The sequence below is a fragment of the Protomyctophum parallelum genome (genome assembly GCF_964188405.1).
Source record: "Protomyctophum parallelum genome assembly, chromosome: 17".
Classification (NCBI taxonomy): Eukaryota; Metazoa; Chordata; class Actinopteri; order Myctophiformes; family Myctophidae; genus Protomyctophum; species Protomyctophum parallelum.
This window is the reverse complement of record NC_139719.1, coordinates 4,890,844-4,901,976: the sequence shown is the minus strand read 5'-3', so window position 1 is coordinate 4,901,976 and position 11,133 is coordinate 4,890,844. Positions and strand designations below refer to the sequence as shown.

The 11,133-nt window shown below is 44.3% G+C and overlaps 1 protein-coding gene across 1 annotated transcript; it reads right to left on the bottom strand.

Moving 5' to 3' along the window:
• Positions 1-728: 728 nt before the first annotated feature.
• On the bottom strand, positions 729-9,493 carry LOC310874558 (26S proteasome regulatory subunit 8-like; the record flags this gene model as incomplete). The annotated part of the gene is made up of 9 exons (XM_083787416.1): positions 729-906; positions 1,416-1,502; positions 2,163-2,273; positions 2,376-2,474; positions 2,953-3,143; positions 3,457-3,583; positions 4,787-5,047; positions 9,025-9,149; positions 9,346-9,493. 9 exons carry the CDS (start codon positions 9,491-9,493, stop codon positions 853-855), a joined length of 1,203 nt encoding a protein of 400 aa, XP_083643542.1. The 3' UTR covers positions 729-852.
• Positions 9,494-11,133: the final 1,640 nt, after the last annotated feature.

Genomic DNA, 11,133 nt, shown 5'->3' with positions numbered 1-11,133 from the left:
CATGGCCCTTGTGAGGTGAAGTGTCGAGGCTCCTGTCAGGAACCCGACAGATTATTTGGACCATCCAGTGTTCACTGCCATACTACTACACCCATTCCCTGAATGAACATCTGTGTGATGTTTTGTAGTACCATAAAGCAGTGTTTCTCAAAGCAGGGGTCCTTGAGGGGGTTCCAGGAGGTCCCCAGATACATTAGTTAACATCAAGAACAGTTTAAATCTTGTAGGGGTCCACAGGATAATACCACATTAATTAGGGGATCCTTGACATAAAAAGAGTTGAGAACCACTGCCATAAAGGAACACCTTTGAGTAATAGATACATACACACATTGTAAATGCTACAGTAAATGTATCTAAACCGTAACAGTCGTACCTGGCAATGTAACTGAAAGGGCATGCAATACCTGCATGCAAGCCAACGCTACAAGCTTAAAAATATCTAGTACAATATATACAGGAACATCAGTGTGTCTCAAGTAAAGAAAGAATTTGAACATGTCACAGGATAGATCTGTACTATAAGGTGATAATGTGCATACTATCCAGCGTTCCATGCCAGGAATATTTGTGCTTACTGTATGTGAATCTGTATCATCACATCTGATTCAGTAAATGTCCCACAAATAAAGTGAACAAGAAAACTACATTTTCAATTTGTATTCATCAAGTTATTAGAAAAGAAAAGTCCCACCATCCGGGATCTTAGTTGGGAGACATTTATTTAGAATGACTTTTCGGTAACAATTACAAACCAAATCTTAAACAAAAAGAAGAAAAAAGAAAAGAAATATACATGTGAGTTTGCATGGGAAGTGTCTGCACTGGGAGGGTGCAGCAAACCAAGGGACGTTACTTCCACAGCTTCTTGATGGACATATTCTTCTCGCTGTCCTTCTGCATCACCTGGTGAAAACCACATTCAAATACACCAGTTTAGTTTAGAAGCATTACGCTACAAACACCTTTGTTGACATGGGTTATATATGGTATTCATAGCAATGTCAGTTCCGTCTGCAAAGTAGGCGCCTGTAAAATATGTAGGCTGTGATGACGGCCTGCCTATTACGGTCATATGTAGACTAATCTTGCATCACCAGACCATCTCATCAAAATCACAACTTGAAGCTCTGGCTATATATCCAGCCTATGGCCCTATGCAAGAAATGACAGAGCTTAATTCACATCATCTAAGCAGTGTTGAAATCTGAATGTATTCCCGGTTTGCTGCAGGACAATGCATGTATGGTTAATCCCAATTATGTGTAAGCATATGTTATTAATTAAATGTCATTTTTGATCTGACAATGACGGTGCTGTCTGCTCCCAACCAAAAGTAGAATAATGGTTTTGTGTGTTCCTGTGGGAAACCAAATCTGTTCAAGTCACAGTCCTATAATGTGTCGTTAACAAACCTTTGCCACGGCCATCTCAAAGTCCTCCTGGGTGACGTGCACTCTCCTCTCTCTCAGAGCGTACATCCCCGACTCTGTGCACACACCCTGCCAACACAAAATCCACCATGTAAACAATGAAATATGGCCTGCTGTGTTCTTCTGCTACACCATATTGCACTGCCAAACTGAATCAAATACGTAACAGTTTCAGGAGAATGATCTGTAAGCCATCAAGCTGATGCGTTTTCCTTGGGTACAATACGGCAGCCATCAGGTTGCAATGACTACATGATTACTGCCTTCATTGCGTTAAAGGTGGTGAAAAAGCTAACTGGGGTTCAAGTGGTTAAACGGAGTAAAGTCCAGAGGCGACCGAGCCTTTTCTGTTGTAGCCCCTAAACTATGGAACGCACTCCCCTCCCACATCAAATTGGCCCCCTCCATCGAGACCTTTAAATCCCGCCTGAAGACCCACCTCTATACCTTGGCTTTTAACCCCGCTTGAGTTCCTTTGGTCCTTGTATATGTTTCGTCTCACTGTGATGCTGTTGTTTTCCTGTTGTTTTCTGTAATGTGTCTCAGTTGTTGTCACTGTTTGTACTTTGTTTTCTCGCTGTTGTTTTTCTGTGTGGTAGCTTTAGTGCACTTGTTTTTATTTTATTTTATTCTCCTGCACAGCACTTTGTAAACTCTGAGTTTTAAAACGTGCTATATAAATAAAGTGGATTGGATTGGATTGGAGTCCTGGCCCCCCCCCTACCATACCTTGACTTCCGCTCCAGAGGCTCCGGGCATGAGCTCGGCGATCTTCCTCAGATTGATGCCACGTGTCAGATTCATCTTCCTCGAGTGAATCTTCAGGATGTCCAGACGGGCCTGAAGGGGTGGACAGTGAAAAGTAGAATACATGATAAATGTATGGGGTACACAAACATGGGAGGATAACTATAGGAAGTCCAAGTGCCGGGTGATACAAACCTCCTCATTGGGAGGGGGAAACTCAATCTTTCTGTCGATCCTGCCTGGCCTGAGCAGAGCAGAGTCCAGGATGTCAATACGGTTGGTGACCATGATGACCTTGAAGAGATAAACAGGTGTAAGTTAAGATTTATCTGAACACGCTGGTGCAGTATAGTGAACACTTTAAATGAGGGAGTTTAAGTAAAAGTCAGAAAATATTTATCACACTGAAATGCAAATAATTCCACTAATTGAGTCTGGTACTCCACGCTTGAAAGGCCAACCAGTTTTAGAGTGAGTCAGGTCTTACTTGTGAACAGAATGAATCACTTTCAGCTGATAGTTATGTGTTTTGCCACTGCCACGTTCAAGTTTACACATGCACACAGTACGATTAGTTAATAGAAACCAAAAGTAATGCCTGCTACTGTGTTTCCTTGCTAGATTTTAGACAAATGTTATTGCATGAATCTCCAGTCGCAACTACAGTATCTTCCCGTTGACTTTCACCTCACATCTCTCTGTGCCTCTTTAAATTTTCTGGCACCTCACACTTTGAAATCCCCAGCGTTAGATCCTAATGTGTGTGTTCTACCTTAATGTTTTTGGTGGCCTCAAAGCCGTCCAGTTGATTGAGCAGCTCCAACATTGTCCTCTGCACCTCGCTGTCTCCTCCAGAGCCACCCTCCAGGCGCGATGAGCCAATGGAGTCGATCTCGTCCATGAAGATGATTGAAGGAGCGTGCTCCCTGGCCATGACGAACAGCTCGCGCACCATTCGGGCACCTGGAACAACAAGGCATTTTGTTCAGATAAGAGTCAATTTTAGAGCAGCGGTCTTCAATGTTTTTCAAGCAACGGACCCCCTAGCTCAGATAGAAGCAGGCACCCCCACTACATTGTATACAATTGTGTGAGATAGCTTCATTTCAAGCTACAACGCCATTGTGAGCTTGTAGATCGGTTATTTTTGGCTAAAACGTTCCCATCACACAAAGATTTGGCGCCTGCCCCTGTAGTAATTCTGAGAACCCTCTGTTGAAGACCCATGATCTATTCTAGAGGACAGTTTAGAATAAACTAAAATCTCAGAACTCACCCTCTCCGATGAACTTCTGAACCAATTCAGCGCCAGAGACCCTGATGAAGGTGCAGTCGGTGTGGTGGGCCACAGCTCTGGCCAGCAGGGTCTTCCCTGTGCCTGGAGGCCCATACAGCAACACACCCTGAGCACAAGGAGTTAGACGGACTAATCAGAACCATTTATCCTTTTCTTATTAGGTGAATTGGCAATGCATTACTCCCAGTAATATATCCGTTTTTATTTATGTTCATGTGGCATCCTCTAAGAAGAAACTATGAATTGCTGGCTTCAGGTAGGTTATACAATTACACGCTAGTGAACTTTGCGCAAATCCTGATTATTACTCTTCTGTGCCTGCTAGCGAAGCACTCATGAACCGAATGAGTGATTGTTGCATTACTATATGCATTATTCTACTCTGAAATCAGTTTAGTCTGCTACTCAAGCGTAATTTTCCATTAACAATGTTCCTCTTTGATGACATGACTTCTCACATTATCGCTGACTGTCTTTGAGTGCACTTGTGAAAGACACCTGATCCCCGGTGTACATGAGTTTTCTCATTTGAGTGGTGCTGACCTCTGCCATGTGGCTGTTTGGTCTGAGAGCAATGCTTGTCTCACTCAAATAAGAGCTATAGACTCAGATTGGGCTATAGGTTGAAAAGTGCAACCTAAAATGCATTCTTATCATGAATCAAAAACTCTTAACCCATTCTGACCTGAGATCAGATTCATACGAGGTTTCCACTGGACACACACTGGTCTGATTAACCCATTCTGACCTGAGATCAGATTCATACGAGGTTTCCACTGGACACCCACTGGTCTGATTAACCCATTCTGACCTGAGATCAGATTCTAAAAAATGTCAGTCGTTCTTCAAAAATAGCAGACCTACAAGCTCGTAGCGCGCCACTCGGTGGCGCGCTATGAGCGTGTAGGTCTGCTATTTAAAAAAAATCACACACACAGACAGACAGACAGACAGACAGACAGACGCACACACAGACAGACAGATAGCAGACCTACAAGCTTGTAGCGCGCCACTCGGTGGCGCGCTACGAGCTTGTAGGTCTTCTATTTTAAAAAAATCACACAGACAGACAGACAGACAGACAGACACAGACAGACAGACTGCCACCGAGTGGCGCGCTACGAGCTTGTAAGGCTGCTATTTTTTTAAACTGTCAGGATGTAGAAGACATTTTTTAAATCTGATCTCCGGTCAAAATGGGTTAATTACAAAAAAGAAGAAACAATATGTATAAAGGTAACCTGCTATTCCAGGACTGCAGCATCTCACACAGTCCTTGTTTCTTCATCACAACGGACTCCAGGACAACCTGCAGCTGCTGGGGCGAGTCCGGGCCACAGGCCTGAGGCGGGCCTGGGGCGAGTCCGGGCCACAGGCCTGAGGCGGGCCTGGGGCGAGTCCGGGCCACAGGCCTGAGGCGGGCCTGGGGCGAGTCCGGGCCACAGGCCTGAGGCGGGCCTGGGGCGAGTCCGGGCCACAGGCCTGAGGCGGGCCTGGGGCGAGTCCGGGCCACAGGCCTGAGGCGGGCCTGCAGTTTCTCTATCCAGCTTCGTAGGTCCGCTGCCTCCATCTACATGGAAACATGCCACTCCGTTACCCCGACTAGGACTGACACTATTCCACTAGCCATTGTTCTATCCATTACCTTTTTGTTTGTTTGTTGGATTAATCAAATAATGGAGAAGGGCCTTTTTATATTCTAAAAAAACCTATCTATCTAATGTATTAACACATTGATTGCTAGAGTTTTCTATTTGCTCAGGCTTGGTGGTGCTGAGCGATTAACATTGGGACTTCTGAACTTTTTCGGGGCCCACAGCGAGGGGCCTCTTATAGCGAGAATCACACCGCATAAATCAAAAGGAAGCCAAACTAGTCCACTTCAATTTAAAAAAAAAATTATGATTCTACCATCTTCCATTCTGGAGATATTGACCTTTTTCTAACACCTGCTTTTCGCAGCACGCTGCTCTTTTGAAAAAACAGCAGAGATATGGAAGGTTGAAGTTGACAGACATTGACAGACAGATATAAAAATGAACACAAATAATATCATATACATACTACACACTGAATGAAAGCCCTGAATGTCTACTTATAGGAGGAAAACAAATACACATGGTCCCATGTATATGATGAAAATCACACCCCTGTGAAGTGAGCAGTGCAATGTTGCGCAACATTGCACTGCTCACTTCACAGGGGTGTGATTTTCATTATTATTACAGTAGAAGTATTTTTCTTATGAAAGCAGAGAGTCTTCTGTTTCATACGGTATATAGTATGTACATTTCGCTATAGGCCTTATTTTGTGAATAATAGTTCTTCTGGTCCATGCATTTTCTGAAATCCTCTCTGGTGGGCGCAAGCTGCATTCAATAGCCAATTACTGACAAACTATATTTGTATATATTTGTATATTTGTTTTCCTCCTAAAAGTAGACATTCAGGGCTTTCATTCAGTGTGTAGTATGTATATGATAATAATTTATTTATGTTTATATCTGCCTGTCAATCTCTGTGACTTTAAACCTTTATAACTCGCTATGATAACTTCATGAGGAAATGCTCACTTCACAGGGGTGTGATTTTTATTATTATTACAGTATTAGTTTTTTTCTTATGAAAGCAGAGGGTCTTCTGTTTCATACGGTATATAATATGTACATGTCGCTATAGGCCTTATTTTGTGAATAATAGTTGGACCTGAACAACTGCATTCAATAGCCTACTGACAAACTGTACATGGGATCAATATTATGTATTTGTTTTCCTCCTAAAAGTAGACAATTAGGGCTTTCATTCAGTGTGTAGTATGTATATGACAATAATTTATTTATGTTTATTTTTATATCTGCCTTCAGAACGATAGTATAACGGTGAGATGCGTTACTGGATCGGTGAGTTTAGTGGTTGAGGTTGACATGTCTGGACATGTTTGAGGAAAGAAGCACAGGAGAGAGAGATGATCAAATAACTGGCCGCTTTGTTGGACAACGCTATCTTCACTTTGTTTGGGCAAAGAAGCACGTATAGTAGAGATCAGCGATGGAAAAGAGTTTTATCCACGGCAGATAAGTAATGACGTATTATCGAGGGACCGCCATGATCAACTAACTGCCTGGGACCGAGGCTACGTTGTCACCAGCCAATGCAGCCATCGCTATCCGTTGTGTGATTGTAGCCTTTTTATTCATTATAATTGCAGTGATAAGACCTATATCACAGCCGGGCGTCTCTCTCGATACCGTGGATATAGCCTACATCCACAATCACACAACGGATAGCGATGATGGCTGCATTGGCTGACGAAGACGTAGGCAGTAAGTTGATCATGGCGGTCCTTCGATAATACGTCATTACTTATCTGCCGTGGATATAAAGCTCTTTTCCATCGCTGATCGTGCTTCTTGCCCAAACAAACAAAGTGAAGACGCGATGGCGATGCACACAACGGATAGCGATGGCTGGTGAAGACTGAAGACGTAGCCAGGCAGTTAGTTGATCATGGCGTGTGCCGTGTGCGTGTTGAAAACGTTATGAAATGGCGATCGTTGAAGATTATTCTTGGTTTATATACTGGCAGAGGGCAAATCGACACGACTGCGTTATATCTTTTTCCGAGAATGAGAGAGCAGTGCAAGGCGATTGCAAGGCGCAGTGTGGCCTGGGGCCAGTGGGGGGGGAACTCAAACTGCAATGCGATCCGGGCAGAAGAGACTCCCCCCACAAAGATTCCTCGGGAGAAACCATGTAGAAACAGGAGGGGAGGGGGAATCGAGTGTATTCACAGACACTAGACTACTACTAGAGTATGGGTAACTCCATTTTAGATGCCCTGACATCTGCGTTGGTCTATGCCGTTGCCGTGCAGACCCATACGTGTAATGGAGGCATTGGAGGAGGGAGCGTCTTCGCCACAGACAGACCTCTTTTCAGGAGGGAGGGGCTTTTTACTCCCGGATCACATATTGGACCTTCCTGGAGAGGATCGCTGTTAGTTTCTTCGGTGTCCTGGAGCATAGGACGTTGATGTACAGTAAGCAATAAAAAAACGTATAAAACGTATAGATACGCTTCGCGCGTACGGCGTTCGATATTAATAAAGCGTATGGATACGTTTCCAGCATTTTTTGTGTTAATTGATTATATGTTGTTACATGATGTTTATTTATTTATTATAATTGATTAACAAAGAGATACAAAGAGCATTTTACAGCCAATACAGATGAGTGCTGAGAGGAGAACCGTACGTCTTTCTGAGCAAACGGGTCTTCCATTTTCTATTCTTGTGTCTTGCTGAAGGTGTCCGTCTTCAGTGAGGTGAGACGGTCGTCTATGGCCAAGTACACCTGGGTTACCCTGTCGGTCAATTAATCATAGGGCAAAATCAATATTCTGGTTTGGAAAGCATTCAGTAATGGCACATATTAACGCATTTAGGCCTTAAAAAAATGTCTTCTAAACCATGACAATTTTCTGAAAAACCTCATGTTTCTATGTCAGCAGTTCTCAGTATTTCATGTCAAGGACGCCCCAAAAATGTATTTGGCCGCTGACCCCCCCATCTGAAAATATATTGTTCCAGGAACCCCTCAGAAGCAGAAGATTCGAGTTAAAAACGTTTGCTTTGAAACAATATACATTCAAAGACTTTTCACAGACGTTTTCAAAAATAGCAGACCTACAAGCTCGTAGCGCGCGCGCTACGAGCTTGTAGGTCTGCTATTTTTCAACAGCTAAAGTTTGAAACACCAAAAGGGGTTCCCGCCCAATGGGGAACCCCTTTTGTTATGCTTTAGCTATTGAAAAATAGCAGACCTACAAGCTCATAGCGCTACGAGCTTGTAGGTCTGCTATTTTTCAACAGCTGAGGAAAACGGAGTGAAGGAAATTGTGTAATAATGCATTACAATGTGTGTTACATTTCAAAGGCACTTTCATCACTCCGACATTGGTGGCAACCACCCTTATAAGGAGCAATTTGGGGTTCAGTGTCTTGCTCAAGGACCCTTGAACACGTGTGTATGTAGTAGTACTCTGTGGTACTGAATGTAAATGGCAGACACCTACCCTCCTTCATACATGCTGGCATTGCCCTGGCTGGCAGTGAAGTAAACAGAAGTGGACCTCTGCCCCTGTGGATGGGACGACATCTGCGTGCACGCTGGCTGTCCTGTCCTCCACACCTTTCCTCAACACAAAAGTAAAAAAAAAACAGATGGTTGACCCTTGAAAAATAAATTGCCTGTTCAGTCAATCTGCCAATTTATACCCCTTGAACAAATCACCTACATTACATGGAACCAAATGGACGTGTAAGGGTCTATTTGATACACTCTCAGGGTAACCTTGTATTGTTTACTTTTATCAGTCTGTTCTTTACTGCATACAGAACGTTTTTTATAAATCACACAATGCACTGAATTCCTCGCTCTCAGGTAAGTGTTCCTCCGAGCTCCCCCCGTGGGCGGGCATGTAGTCAACTAAATCCCTCCATCCATCCACGTCCTCTGGATCAGATAGCCAACTGTCAACAGTTCCCACCGTAACCGCCTCACCCAAGACACATCCCTGCTGATCCTGCGGCTGCTGTTGTGGCATGTCCACCAAGTAGTACTCCTCTGCATCATCGTCGTCGTCTTCTTCACTAATGTCTTTGTTCGTCTCCGCTGTTCTCCGCGGTTTCACACATGGTCGTACTTGATCCTCCAGTGGCAGGTGGTCACAGGGCAAGAGAAGATTGCGATGTAACACCCTAGTTCTCCCTTTTCCTTGTTCCGGTTTCAGCTCATAGACTGGTACATCTCTTCAACACTTGACGAACGACAATATGGATCGTATCTTCCCAATGATTCCTCAACTTGCCTGGGCCTCCCCGAGGCGTCATATTCCTCACCAGGACGCGGTCCCCTGGGTACAATGCTGAGCTCCTCACTTTGGTATCATAAGCTCCTTTGCTCTTTACTGTAGCTTTATGCATGTTTTCTCGTGTGATCTTATAGGCCTCTTCCATACCCTTCTTCCATTTCTCTACATATTCACGGTGACTGCCACTGCTCTGTTCTGTCGTAACTCTGCTACGGTGAATGGTATAATAGACGCACTCCTGGTTGCCACCGCACATGTAGCCGAGATAGCCATCGACCATGCGACGTCAGACTCTTGCTGCGCTCCTACCGCTTGTGAAGTTGCTCCCACTGCATCAGGTGACATCTCCTCGGTACAGTGTCGCATTAGTGTCTCCATGTCTATGGGCATCCTAGACAAGCTGTCCGCATCTATATTCTCTTTTCCTGGGCGATATTTAATGGTGAAATGAAAATCAGCAAGTTCTGAGACCCAGCGACTTCCTGTTGCATTCAAGTTGGCAGTGGACAACACATATGTGAGCGGGTTGTTATCGCTGTACACTGTGAAGAACGGGGCGTAATATAAATAATCACGAAACTTTTCGGTGATGGCCCACTTAAGAGCCAGAAACTCCAGTTTCCCAGAGTGGAGATTGTAGTTCTTCTCTGGTGCCGTCAAAGTACGTGATCCATACGCAATGACTCTGAGTTTCCCCGTCTGTCGCTGATATAACACAGCTCCTAAACCTTTGTTGGACGCGTCCGTGTGAAGGATGAAAGGCTGAGAAAAGTCTGGAAATCCAAGGACTGGAGGCTGAGCTGCTCTAGGATCCGTTGGTGCATGTCTGTCCACTTGACTGGTGTGTTTGATGGTACTCCTCTGATCTTTGCTTTTGTCTGCAGCTTCCTTCCTCTGTATTGTCCCTTGTTTTCTTCTTCCGGCGTTTTGAGTAGGTCATAGAGCGGACTGGCGATGCGTGGAAAATCCTTTATATATTGCCTATAGTAGCTTAATAGGCCCATACCCAGCTAACATGTCCACCTGGGCCCAATTGGGTTTTGACATGGGCTATGGGCTTTGGTTCCAAGTGGGCCGTGCACCCAGTATTCACAAAGGGCCCACCCGTGTTAGCCCATATGGGCTTATGTGGGTTTCTAACCAAATGGGCCATTTTATTTCAGAACCATGTGTGCCACCTGTGTTTGCCTATATGGGTTTGAACTGGGATCTGATTGGGCCTTAAGTGGGTACCAGCTGGGCAAATTAACAGGCCACAATTGTGTCCGCCCTCATTGTCTTCCGTCATGTTTCTGTTGTCACCTGCTGTCGATTGTTCATTCCTACGGATAGGATGCAGTGCGCCACATTGGGAGTGTTTCCAGTTTTCTGTAGTAGTTTCTTCAAGTGTTCAAACTTTATGACTGGATAGCACTCGATCTGTAGAGTCCTACATTACTATCTCCTACGATCAAGGGTTAGGGTTAGGGAACTGTAGCATGCCGTTTTTCATAATTTTTGAGGACGAAAATCACTCCGACACCATGGACTATAGCCCATGGTCTAGAAGTGATTTTGTCTTTTTTTCAAATCCTCGTTTTTCATCGTTTTTGACCATGGATTATAGCCGGGTTAGGGTTAGGGTTAGGTTCCACGGGCTAATAAATAAATTCGGGGGTCCTTGACAAGAAAAGGTTTGGGAACCACTGTTGTAGAGGGTCTATACTAGATGATAAGTTAGTGACTTTGACAGTGTACAAATGGAACCGGTTTTCAGCAGGTCAAATGAGGTACAGAAAACCGTAT